The sequence below is a fragment of the Uloborus diversus genome, chromosome 3 (genome assembly GCF_026930045.1).
Source record: "Uloborus diversus isolate 005 chromosome 3, Udiv.v.3.1, whole genome shotgun sequence".
NCBI classification, from domain to species: domain Eukaryota; kingdom Metazoa; phylum Arthropoda; class Arachnida; order Araneae; family Uloboridae; genus Uloborus; species Uloborus diversus.
Genome location: NC_072733.1, coordinates 115,132,286 through 115,146,456, shown reverse-complemented (window position 1 = coordinate 115,146,456; position 14,171 = coordinate 115,132,286). Strand labels below are relative to the sequence as shown.

At 36.8% G+C, this 14,171-nt stretch overlaps 1 protein-coding gene across 1 annotated transcript in view; it reads right to left on the bottom strand.

Annotated features, from left to right (window-relative positions):
* Nucleotides 1–1,897: 1,897 nt before the first annotated feature.
* Nucleotides 1,898–14,171, bottom strand: part of LOC129218134 (alpha-2C adrenergic receptor-like) — a 131,405-nt gene continuing 119,131 nt past the window's right edge. Inside the window, exon 3 of the mRNA XM_054852344.1 lies at nucleotides 1,898–6,462. Coding sequence (XP_054708319.1) covers nucleotides 5,559–6,462 — 904 coding nt within the window. The 3' untranslated portion in view covers nucleotides 1,898–5,558. The remainder of the gene's footprint in view (nucleotides 6,463–14,171) is intronic.

The following is a 14,171-nucleotide window of genomic DNA, read 5'->3' as shown; positions in this document are numbered from 1 at the left end:
AAAATGTTGGACATGGAAGTCATTAGAAGCGAGTCTTATACTCTCACTCTGCACCGAAATAAAAAAAAACATCTTTTTTTAAAAAAAGCAGAATAAAAAGATCGTTTTTCGTGATTTTTGTAATATTTTTGGGGGCATACCCCCACAAATCCCCCCTTTTGCTATCGGTGTCCATGATCTTAAACTTTGAACCTCTCTTGCCCCCCAAAACTATGTTAGCAATTAATATAAAGCTCCTTTATCCTCAAAAAAAAAAAAAAAAAAAAAATTGCTCTGAAACTAAGGAAAACTAAAAAAAAACTTGGGGTGCCTTTTAAAAAAAAATGGTACATGTAGAGGGGAAACAGACGTCATATTCGGATTCAGGGGGTCATTTTACATAATGCCGCACAGTGGTATTTATTCAGTTATCAAAATTTGCTCTTCCGACCTTGATTCTGGACCCCGGCATTTATGTTTTTTGCTTAAAAAAGTGGTAGTAAGCGGGAAAAAACTCAACAACTCGCAATAGAGAAGCTTTAATTCAAAAATTACCTTTTCGAATATGAATTTAAAAAAAATATTATTGTTTGTACTAATTCTTTTTCAATATTTGACTCAGACTCAAAGTAAACAATTATTAACATTAGCTTCTTGTTTTTAGAATGACTTATTAGTAAATGCTTTTGCTTCACTTTTTTTTTTTTTCAATAATGGTACCAAAGTGATGATTTTTCTATTTCTTTTACTAACTTTTAGTGAACTGATAATAATACCTCAACGCATGTACATAAAAAATGCATTTACTTAAGTTTTTTTTTTTTCTAAGACACATAACTGTGTGATAAATTTTAAATAGAAATATTCTGATCAAATAGTAGGAGATAAATTGCACAAGCGCCGTGTAATTTTATACTCGTCATTAGGAAATATTTCATAGACCCTAATACGAAGCAAAGGTTGGCATGACTGCGGTCTATGACGTGCGAAAGAAACGTGGTCGAAAACATTGAGAAGTATCTCTTACTTGCAGTTATTGGGAAAAATAGTTGCAATCTTTCTCTTGTCATCCAAACATTTTCCCACTAGGCTAAGTATTGTTTGCAGCATTCATTTGCAAATCATGCAGTAACTGAAAGCTAAGGAAATAGTTAAGCGTGTTTTGAGTGTTGGTAAATTGAAAATAAGCAAATACTTAAATGAGTAAAAATACGACAACGTGTATACATGTGCAAATAAAATCAATTAAAAAGAGTTAAAAAAAACTCTGCAAACAACTGTTTCGAGGTTATAAAAACAAACCCCTTCATCAGTGCACAAAAGAAAAATGGTACACAAAGTCCGATGACGGACAAGAGAACTAGAAATGTAAGATAAGAATGAGTAAATAGACTTGAAGTGACCGGAACTGGAAACGCGATGTCATCAAAATCAGCAAGCACATTTGTACCTAGGAAAAGAACGTCATGGACCAAAAAAAAAAAAAATAATTAAAGGAAAGGTCCTGCTATCATTTTTTATTTTTCTTCTGCCAAAATTATTCATTGTTGTTTTTCCACTTACGATTTAGATTTTTGGGAATCTTACTACATCTGAAAAAATTCTACTTTAGTTGTTTATGGTTTGTCGAGCACGTACTCTTTCCCTACTGTTTAGAAACCTTTCCTTTAATTTTTTTTGTCCATGAAATTTTTTTCTAGGTACAGATGTCCTTACTGCTTTTAATGACGTCACGCTTCCGGTTCCGGCCACTTCCAGTTCATTCTCATCTTACATTTCTCGTTCACTAGTCCGTCGTCGGACTTTGTGTACCATTTTTCTTTTATGTACTAATGAAGGGGTTTGTTTTTATAACTTCGAAACAGCTGTTTGCAGAGTTTAACTCTTTTTAATTGATTTTATTTGTACATGCATACACTGTTGTCGTATTTTTACTCAATTCACTGTACAAAGTTTTCGACTGCTTCTTTTACAATTGCTTGAATGTTATTTTTGATGAAATATTTATTTTAGGTAACGTTTTGTTATTTTAAAATTTATTTTAATTGATGTGTGTTTAATTGCATTTCGTGAAAACAAGCACTTTGAAAATTTTGCATTTTAAAAGTTTATTGCAAGATGATTTTGGTTAAGAGCAGTGCATTAATAGTATACATGCTTAAAAGTGCAGATGCTGAATTTCAGTAAGTACATACTGTAAAAATGTGTGAAATATACGAGTCATTTTCAAGTCATACTGATAGAATCAATGTGAACAAAATAAATATGTTTCAAGTGATCAAAATGAAATTAACTATCCGAAAACTTATTTCTGAGTCTTAATAATATATTTATTTGGATGGAAATACGCAATACTGTTTCAGGATTAAGGGTAAAGGATTAAAGTAAAGCGTATAAATCTATTATATCTTAGCTATATAATTTCACATGACACAAGAAAATACTTAACTGGAATTCATTAAAAATATAATTTTGAAATTTTATTTCTTTTAATTTATTCATTAAGAGCTTGACTTTTACGGAATTTATTTAGTTTTTAAAAATTAAAGAATTATACATTTTATTTGTATTGGTCTGTAGGTATTTTGAACATTCTTATGCATATATTTTAAAAAATTCTATTAGCTCTTACTGTAATTTATCGCGCTACCTACCTACTTACATGATTCAATTCAAAATAAAGAACAATGAAATACTTAGAGCGTGGATGCAAGACGGACATTACTATGTAATATTACTTAATCTGCAGGCATCAGCAGATCAATAAACTTTTAAATTGCAACATCTATATATTTTATACGTATCACCATTAAGCAGGAAAATACAATTGATGTACTGTTTTTATTTTTCTTCTCTTTTGAATGTTTACTAAACTGTTTGCTAATATTTGTTCCCATGAACGCATATCATTGCTCAATATTATATGCATTAATGTTTAGAATTTTAAGGCACCTTTTTTTAACATTTAATAACTTTCAGAATGACTATTAATAGCAGATTGTCTAAAGTACCAAAGTAGCTGATAGAATGAATGGTTGAACATGAACGATTCTTCCTTTTTTTGTTTTTTTTTTTTTTGTTTCGCAGACTTTTTTAACATAAAAAAGTTTTTAATTTAAAGAAAATATTAAATTATTACTATTAATAAAATCCCCTGCTGTTTAAAATACAAGACTATCATTTCTCCAATCATTTTTGAAGAATATTTTTTTCATTTTTTATTTTGTCTTCTTTTCCACTTATTCAAAAATTTTCATCTCAAACTTTTCTGAGATTGAAAACTGAACTAATCTCTATTTGATTTTCGTTCCCACTGACTAAACTCATACCATTTAGTTATACATTTTTTTTTTAAATTTCTAAATCAAGGTAAACTCGCACTTCAAAAAACAAAATATTTTGGAGAAATTTCTATATAACATTATCTGAAACAATTTAAAGGATCTAAACAATTTTTGTTTTGTCTCCAATTTTGGTACCTTACTCAAAGCGGGTTTTTTTGCACATGTATTTCTTTGTTCACTATTTCTTCATAATGAATTTGAAAAACTGGAGATAGTACATATTCCTACATAAGGAAATACCAAAATGAATTCATTTATGATTTATAAGATTGATAAGATAAGATGATTTATAAGTTTTTACACCATTAATGATTGAGGTCCGTAGTGAGAGGAGCCTCCACATAGTACGGCTTGGGTCACGCCCCACCTTCCAACCATTACTGATGTTTGACTAGGTTTGTATCTAGTCAGCGGCTTGTGGGTGGTAAATTAAGCAGGCAACGGGTGCCACCGAACCATATGCATGACTAGAGTAAAATTTTCCGGGTTTATAATCCTTGCTCCATCAAAGATGTTTCTGGTCTGTAGCTTTTCTGTGTAACAGCACAATGTGGAATTGCAGAAAGTATTTGGGTGTCTTTGAAGATAGGCGTCCTTAGTAATAGAATACTAAACAATGACCGAACTTACTCAAATGATTAACCGTTTAATACGAATTGAGTTTATCGTTTATTTTTCGTATTTTGAGGGGAAAGTTGAAGAAATCTTAGAAAAGATGAGAGAAGAGATGCAACTAATCCTGAATGGAATTGGGATTTATTTATACATTTTCCGAGTTTCATATTTTTGTAATATAGGAAAATTAATAAATATGTTTTCACAAAACCCTGTTTCGTAAAGGAAGTGGTAATTAACTCGGAATGTAAAATACACCAACAATACGTAAAATAAATATTTAAAAGCCTTTAACAATTTCAACTCACATTTTGAAAAGTAGCACAGTTAGTAATGTAGAAACTTGTTTAGAAAGAGTAAACTTGCACCTAATTCATGTTCAAACATTCACTCTGTTTTATAAGAATTAAGTGACTATAAATATTGAGTAAATGATTTTTTCTTCCAAATAAAAGAAATGATTCGTTGTTCATGATTTGTTGGAGGGAAAAAAAAAAACATAATTTATGCAAATACAGTTCGTTTCAGTTATGGAAATAATAAATTGAACAGATTATTTATAAAATTTATACCCTTTTCAACGCATTCTTTCAACACTGTTTCGTGGATATTCCAGTCAAATACAAAGCTTCGCAGATAATTTTACACAGTATGAAACAGCTATCATATCTGGACTTCAGCATAAATATTCTGTATTGAAATAATTGTTCACAAGTTAGAAAATAAATATTGTTTTTAGTACCAGGAAGCATCCCTAAAACGTTTAGTTCCAATTAGTTAAACAGTATATAATTACTCTTTTTTAAAGTATACCTTTACAACTGAAAATACAATTATATTACCTAGCTCAATTTAATTACTGCTGGTAAATGTAACTTTACTTGAAATTAAGAAAATACACCAAGTCGTGAAAGCCAACTTAAGATCTCTCACTCTGAAATGCTTATTAATGAAATTTTACCTGCATGGAAATCCGAAAAAAAAATTCGATGCAGTTACCATGAATGGTTATTGGTTTCATTACATTAACCACAAGAATAATAATATTTGTATATAAAGTCATACACTGTTATAAAGGATCTACATAACTTAAATTGATGATGTAATAAACTAGAGTTTTAGTTGCATTAGAGAGGAGGAAAATAATTTCATTTCCAAAATCCATCTTCCATCTCATCAAAATTCTTGGTGTCTGTAAGCTTATGCTTATCATTCATAATAAGAAAATAACCTTTCTTATTACAGATATGCGTGATTTCCTAATTGTTTCAGTGCTGTTGCATCACATGCGTTTATTGTAATGCTGAGGATGTGTTTAACAAGGCATGCACACATTAAAAAACATGAAACCTGAAATTAAAATTGGAGCACACGAGTTTTAGTATTGCCTAAATTTTGTACTATAGTTGGAAAATGAGATGCACACATCATATTGGTGCATCACTGAAGTGTTCATTTTATAAAGGACAAACGAATGTGTCACAAGATGGATATACAAACATTAGCAGGCACTTTGTTTAGCAGCTTTTATGTGGAAGACAACATTTAAAAGTGCAGAAAATCTCATCAATACAAAACTGTATTGTAAACATTTCAGAGGATCCCAAATTATTAATATTATTACTTTAAAAGAATTTTTTTAAAAGCTCTCCTAAAGTCTCTGTTAAATATCGTGTAAATTATAGGGTTTAGTGCAGAATTGCAGTAGCCTAACCAGAAAGCAGTTGCAAAGCCAGTGCGTCCAATAACACATGTGGAACACAAAGCTTCTAAAACATATAGCACAAAAAATGGCAACCAGGCCAAAATGAATGCGGCCATGATTAAACCTAAGATCAGAGTTGCTCTGCGCTCTCGAGCTTTTGCTAGGCGTCTTTTTTGACGTTCTGCATCAGAAGGTAACGGCCTTGCTGACAAATGTGCATGCTGTCTTATAGGTAAACGACCTTTTAATCGCCGTTTTTTCACAGATGAGGTAACTTTGTACATTTCATTGCTTTCTTGCTGGTTGCCACCTTTAGCACCACTGTCTGATAAAGATGTACTTGAACCAAATCCTGCGCCTCTAGATGTTTTAACGGACGATCGTCTAACCTGCTGATGGAAAAAACGTGGAGACTGAGATTCGGCAAGTACAACGGCAACCATGGGAAGTTTACTTGGAGGGGATATTATGCCATCGTTGGAATACACGTTTAAGTCTGACGATATAGTCAATCGTCTAGGAACAATGGAGTGGGTGACATGTTCCACAAATTCGTCATCTTCCTCATCTTCAGCTTCTTGGGCTTTTTCATCATCATCGTCAGGATCATAGTCGTCGTCGTCCTCTCCTGCTTCTTCTGGAATATCTTCGGTGACTGAAGGAGGAAGATTTGGAATTACTGACGAAAAAAGTGGAGGTGGTGGTGATGAGGATGACATTTCTTGTGATGCTTCTATGATGATGTGAGGCATAGTCGAAACTGCTGGGGCGGAGAAACTTTCTCTTTTGCTGCCATTCAATTTCGGTATATCAGGAAACCTGTAAAAAGTTAAAATAATTAGTTTATGTATTTCTGTACTATTAAGAAGTACAGTTTATTTTAGGAATAATATATAGCCTAGTTTACTCAATGCATTGCATTCAGTTTCAGTAAGTGAGCAATAAAACTCTCAGGCACTGGAAAAACCATTGGTAATTAATAAAATTAATTTGATACTTAGTTATTTCATCATTTTAACGGAAAGGTTAAATTTTAAACATAATCGCTTTGCTTTTTAATAAAACTTCAAAAAATTAGTTTTCATTTGTCCATTATAATTTTTTTTTTAAATGCAAAACCTGAAATTTGAGAGACAGTCAAAAAAAGAATATATATATATATATATATATATATATATATATATATATATATATATATATATATATATATATATATATATATATATATATATATATATATATATATATATATATATATATATATATATATATATATATATATAGACCTTGACAATAGATACATATGAGGCAGCGAGAAGCAAAGGGATGTAAGTGTACATTTTCAAGTTTTGAGTAAAACTCGTTTAAGGATAACGTCCTAGGTAGGATTTCATTTAATTTTTTTCTTCTAAATCATGCTGTACAGCAGCACCTACAAGGGCTACTAGTATCATCTCTTTTCCTAAGACAGAGAAGAGGTTCCCTTACTATTTGTACTGGTTATCTCCAAATTTTTGCTTCACAAAAACTCGTATGCAGTATATGTTTCCAGTAACACGATTGCTATTTTCTTTTTTGTACTAAATTAGCTCGGTTTTATGTCGCTTTCGTTAACTATTTGTACAATACTTAAAATCTAAGGCTATTTTCAGATTGAATCACTACAAATAAAATAAAAAAGTAAAATAATTGGTGTTCAGCACAGTGTGCTAATTGAGTACAGCAATAGCAGAAGTGCCAGAGAGCCGGAAAGATAACAGAAGCCTTGTATTTATTTTGATATGAATGCAGTCACGTTCTTAGTTCAGTGGCGAATTTACCATGTCATAATTGCGAGGAACCCCCTCCCCCTCACACATAGTGGTCCCGAAGAGCATTATAATTCCTGTTTCTCAAATTCTTTTATTTCAAAAGTGATGGACCATGCGATCCCCGAAAATACAATGCGCCGGGCTTTCAAACCTGAAAATCCGCCACTGTCTTCGTCTTTTACTAGAAATATTGCATAAACGTTATTTCTATCTCATCAAAAACAACCCTGTTGTAAAAATTTCCCCGCCAAGTAAACCTTTATCTTGAATTATCAAGAAGATAAAAGTTGATTTATCAAGGCCTTATTTTGTAGCCCCACCAAAAATAAGGCCTTCCTTTTAAACACAAAAACCTTCAGCCTTAAAAAGTTATGATACCCAGTTTTCCCACCAAGTATCTGGCAAACTACCATCCTACTTGCTTTCTTATTTCATCACAACTATTTTGGCTAGAACCTGCGCTATCACCAATTCTTCACTAGTGAATATAGATCCTTTAAATTGTTTTCAATGCTGTTTAAGGGGTAGGTTTTTGCTTACCAAGCAACTACTTCACTTTGCAAAACTTCTCGCTAAACAGCATTGAAAGCAATTTAAAGAATCTAAGAGGAAAAAAAGAAATAAAGGAAGTGTGGGAGCAGTAACAACATGATCTTCAGGCTTTCATTTAAACATGTCGTTTATTTTAGTTGGTACTAAGCATTTTACTGTACCAGTTCTGTCTAAGTTATGATTATTATTCCATGTAAAATATCATCATATTTTACATTTGCCACATTGCATATTGTGAGGCTTTGCTTTTCCTCAGAGGTAGTTTATGTCAAAACCACAAGGAATTGAAATCGAAGGGTGCACACTTTTAACATTTTAAAGTACATACAGGGTGTTGTTCCGTTTTAACCTGCAAGACCTTTATTTTCACAACCATTAGTCCTAAATGTATAACATCCAGTTGCAGGTATGTTCAAAATCAGATACAGAGTTAAGATATTGAAAGTTTGAAGCAAAAATAAAAACGAGTCGAAAAATACAAAATTTCACTTTTCATACGGCCCTAGGTCCCCTAACTAATATTTAGAGAACTAATCTCCATTAAAAACTATTACTGACACAAAAAACTTGACATTTTTGCGACTTCAAAGAAATATTCCAGTTCAAAGTTTTAAGGGACCATACTGAAGATGATATTGGAACTTATCACCCTTTCAGAAGAATGACAGGTCGTTAAAGAATTAAAAATAAAAGGTATTTATATTTTTCATTGCTTTTCAAAAATAAATGCAAATGTTATGTCGTGGAACGCAAAAACACACTACAAAACCTCGAACAATTTGAAAAACCATGCTCTCTGCACACATATAATTTTTAACATTTGTTAACCGCTATATTTCCCACCAAAAGGTGCTGTTGACAGCGAGGGAAAAGTGGTGTAAGTCACAAACCGGAAAAACTTGGGGGCACATTGTCGGTCATTTGAATTCGCGTTGAAAGTCTAAAAATACCATTTTTAAAGTAAAAGTCATATTATTTTAAAAATTCTTAAGCTGACATAAAGCTATAAAAATATACTATAAAACAACCATTTTAATGTTTTAAATACTGTAACGGATTCGGTGCGACTTCCACTTTCTTGAAATGAAGACACAGTTCTTGATAAAAACACAGGAAATTTATTTACACTATGTACAGGAAAGATCTTCAACAACTGCTAAATTATTCATCAGCAATTAAGCAATTATCACACAACACCGTAAACTCAACGTTTACACACGTATTTACTTCCAAATACGAAAACAACACAGCGAAATGCCTCGCTATCAACAGAGCAAAAATCTTCTCAGTTCGAAATATCAAGCGAAACTCCCCGTTTATCCATCGCTAACGGCTTTTATAAACATCCAAGAATTTTCTACAACATTCTTTCTGCTTCGAGAAATGCGTAGACCGTTATCAAACTTTATCAATGAAAATAAAAAGAATAGGGGGTTGTATACTTTAGCCATATGTTAAGGGGTTGTATATTCATTACGGGAAATTATTTACAGGTTACGTTACTACAATAATTACTATTTACAGGATTTGTAACATTGCCCCCTTCCTAAGGACTGCACGTCCCGGGCAGTACAATCCCCAGAAAGGGTGCCAAACTCCTATCACATGTTCACAAATACACACATTAAATAATAACTAACAGATACAGAAAACACAATAATAACAAGAAATATTACTAAACATTAAAAGCAAAAATTATCTACAACTTTTATGTTATCAACCATGGTTGTTTACGTAATACTCATGAACTATGGCCATAGTATGGGGCTAACCGATCATAATGTACAACCCTAGGTTTTGCATTAGGTGATTTTTGGATCCTCACTACGACGTCATTTAGTCGGTTAAGGACTTTGTAGGGTCCATCCCAATGCGACTGCAATTTGGGTGACAGACCTTTCCGTCGGATGGGATTCCATAACCAAACCTTGTCGCCTTCGTTGAATTCATGTCCAGTAGACCTTGTGTCGTATCGGGTCTTCATCTTCTCCGCCGCGATGTTGATTCGCTCTCGTGCGAAGTTATGAACGTCTTCCAACCGGGCCTGGAGATCCTGGATGTACTCCTCAGGCGATGAAGGCGCATCCGGAGGACGACCGAAGACGAGATCACAAGGTAGCCGAAGCTCTCGTCCGAAGAGCATCTGAGATGGGGCATATCCGGTAGTCTCGTGGACAGCACTGCGGTAGGCCAGCAGGAACAAAGGTAGCTTCTTGTCCCAATCCTGTTGATTTCTGGAGACCATAAGCGAGAGATTATTTAGGATTGTGCGGTTAAATCTCTCCACCATGCCGTCCGATTGTGGGTGTAGTGGTGTTGTCCTAGTTTTCTCAATTCCGAAAATTTGACATAGGCCCTTAAACACAGCAGAGATGAAATTCCTCCCTTGATCGGAATGAATTTGCAAAGGTGTTCCGTATCTCGAGATCCAATGTTGGACCAGAGTCTCTGCTACGGTGGTAGCCTCTTGATCTGGAATGGGATATGCTTCCGGCCATTTGGTGAAGTAGTCGATGGAAACAAGAATGTATTTGTTCCCATCAGCAGTTCTTGGTAGAGGACCCAGGATGTCGATCCCAATTCGTTCGAAAGGAGCTCCAACGTTGTACAGATGTAGCTTCCCTCTGCTTCTCTTCTTCGGTCCTTTACGAGCAGCACAGGCGTCACAAGAATGGCACCACTTCTCCACGTCATCCTTCGCCTTGCTCCAGAAGAAGCGATCCCGAACTTTATTGAGGGTTTTCAAGACACCAAAATGTCCTCCAGTCGCACTACTATGTATTTCTTTCAGAACATCTGAAATCCTTGATCGGGGAAGTAGTAACTGCCACCTAGATGTTTTGCCGTCGTCAGATTCCCATTTCCGGTACAGTACGCCGTTCCGTAAGTGGAGCGAGTTCCATAAAGCCCAGTATCTTTTTGTTGCAGGAGTGAAGGTGGAAACGTCCTGCCAGCTAGGGCGTCGACTGTCACTTTCCATGAACTCCAAAATTGGTTTTATGTCAGGGTCTTCAAGTTGATCTTTTCGAACTTGGTCATCACTCCATGGATCAGGTTCTGATGAAGTTGGAGTCACTGTCACTTGATAGGCAGTAGGGCTAGTCGTTCCATACTGTTTCTCGATTCGGGAACAATAGTGGCAGTTCTCAGGACAGGGTCTCCTTGATGAAGCGTCAGCATTACCGTGAGATAACCCTTTTCGATGCTTGATCTCCATGTCATATTCCTGGAGCCGCTGTATCCATCTGGCTATCTGGCCTTCTGGATTCTTGAAGTTCAAAAGCCAAGTTAACGAGGCATGATCTGTCCGAAGCAGAAATTTTCGGCCGTAGAGGTAATGATGGAAGTGTTCTACAGCTTTCACTATGGCCAGTAACTCCTTTCTGGTGACGCAGTAATTTCGCTCCGACTTTGATAAGCATTTGCTCCAGTAAGCGATGACATGTTCATTTCCGTCAATTTCTTGGGATAAAACAGCTCCAATTCCCTCGTTGCTCGCATCAGTGTCCAGGATGAAGGATTTTTCAGGCTGAGGATAGGCGAGGATAGGCGTTGATGTTAAAGCCTCCTTCAGTCGTAGAAATGCATCTTCGCATTCTTTGGACCATTCAAACTTTTGCTTGCTCTCCGTCAGCTTATGCAAAGGTCGTGCAATGTTGGAAAAACCCTTCACAAACTTCCTGTAGTACGTGCAAAGCCCCAGGAAACTTCGCAACTGATGGATGTTTTCGGGACGACTCCAACTCCTGACCGCAGATACCTTCTCTGGATCGGTTTGCACACCCTCAGAAGAGATGATGTGACCAAGGTAGTTCACTTCCCGGCGGAACAAATTACATTTGGACGGGCTTAACTTCAGATTGGCTTCCTTAAGCTTTTGCAGCACCTTCCTAAGATTTGCCAGATGTTCTTCGAAGCTGCGTCCCACGATGATGATATCGTCTAAGTAGACCAGACAGGATTCGTAAGAGAGTCCTCTTAACACTGTCTCCATAAGACGCTCGAACGTAGCTGGTGCATTGCAGAGGCCGAAGGGCATCACTTTAAACTGCCATAAGCCTTGTCCAGTTGTAAACGCTGTCTTCTCTCGGTCCTCTGGGTGTATCTCAACCTGCCAGTAGCCGCTCTTCAAGTCCAGGGTCGAAAACCACTTGTGTCCGGAAAGAGTGTCCAAGGTATCGTCTATCCGTGGAAGAGGGTAACTGTCTTTCTTGGTGATTTCATTCAGTCGTCGGTAATCGACACAAAATCTGGTGGAGCCATCTTTCTTTCGGACCAAGACGATGGGAGAGGCCCAAGGACTGGATGAAGGTTCGATTACATCATTCTCCTTCATCTCTTTCAGGAGGGTTTCAACCTCTTCCTTCTTAGCGAACGGTAGTCGTCTTGGATGCTGTTTAATAGGGGGGTGTTCTCCAGTGTAAATCCTATGCTGCGTTAAATTCGTACGGCCAACATCCTCCGATGTAGATGAAAACAGATGCTTGAAGTCGTCCACCAATTGTTCCGCAGCAGTTCTTTGATCTTTCGATAACGGCGCACTCCCAACTAACTTCGATGTCAAGGACTCGGAAGACACAGTCTCGGGGGAATTGATTCTTCTAATGATGCAGTTTACTGGAGTACAAGTTGCCAACACTTCACCTTTTCGGATATTCCTTGGCCTTTCACTCACGTTGGCGACTCTCACAGGAATTACATCCTTAGAAAGGTCCACAATCGTAGATGCTACCAGCACTCCTTTTAGGCTATTGCTTAGGTTAGGGTATTCAATGAGTCCAAATCGAAAACTATTGCTTTCTTCAAGGGAGCCAGGTATTAATGATTCTGACCTTGAGGGAATCGATAAATCTGTTTGGGCTATTATTTGATGAGCGGATTTTACATCACTTTCTGCAGGGAAAACGGCTATGTCTTCTCTCATTGAGAGCAGCTCATTAGTCTTGAAGTCGAGCGTGAAGTCATATTTCTTCAAAAAGTCCAATCCGAGAATGAAGGGGTCCGTGATATTAGCGACGAATGCCGTATGATGGTAGGTGGCATTCCCAAACACTATTTCCAAGTCCACTTTACCGTCAATCTCAATTTTGTCACCTGTCACAGTCTGGAGACTTACGCGTGGCGATGTCCACAGCAGTTTCAATCCAAATTCACGAGCCACATCTGTCCTAATGATTGTCACATTGGCTCCAGTGTCAACAATCAGTCTGCAGGGGTTCCCATTTACATGTGCGTAAATGAAAAGTCCATCACTGCCACTACTAGAAGAGGAAATCTGCAGAGCTCTAGTGGTGGTGATTTCCTTCCCTCGCGTAGCTTGGCGAGCCGGACAACTCCTTCGCAGGTGTCCTTCACTACCGCATTTCCAGCACTTCTGCTCTTGTTTCTTTTGGGCTGTTATGCTGCTCAAATGTCTTGTCAAGTCACCGAGTTGTCTCTCAAGTTCAGCGAGGTGGGACGACCTGGAATCAGACTCATCAGCTTCCTGAGTCCGGATTAGATGGCGATCCACACGGGTTGCTTCTTGGGCGGCCTCGTATCTCATCGCATAGACAACGGCAGAATTCAGGTCTTTGACATCCGCCATCCGTAGAGCTTTCTGGATTTCCGGATCTCGAACCCCGTCGATGTAGTAGTTGAGTGCCAGGTTGTCTCGAACATCCGCAGGACAGTCACAAAAAGCAAGATGAGACAATCTCTCGACGTCCGCCGCTAGCTCTTGCAGGGTTTCCCCGGTTTTCTGGAAACGGGACTTCAACTGGAGTCGGCTGAAATCTTTCTGGCACTTCTCACCGAAGCGAAGCTCCAACGCAGATGTGAGGGCGGCGAAATCCAGGCGCTGGCTGTCCGGAAGGGTCTGGAGAATGTCCGCTGCGTCACCTCTCAGGGATGCTGCAAGATGACAGGCCTTGGTAGCAGAGTCCCATCCGTTCGCTTCCGCCACTATCATGAATTGAGTTTTGTAAACCTGCCATGAAGTTTTCCCATCAAATGTGGCAAGTTTAATGGACGGTCGAGCAACCGATGTGGGAGCGCCAAACTGTACAGAGCTGCTTTCCGCGATCGCCAATCTCCTTTCCAAGTTTTTAATTTTCTCATCCACATGATTTTCAACTGTTGCGATACGGTTTTCTACTGTTTCAAATTTTTCATCAAAAGCATCAA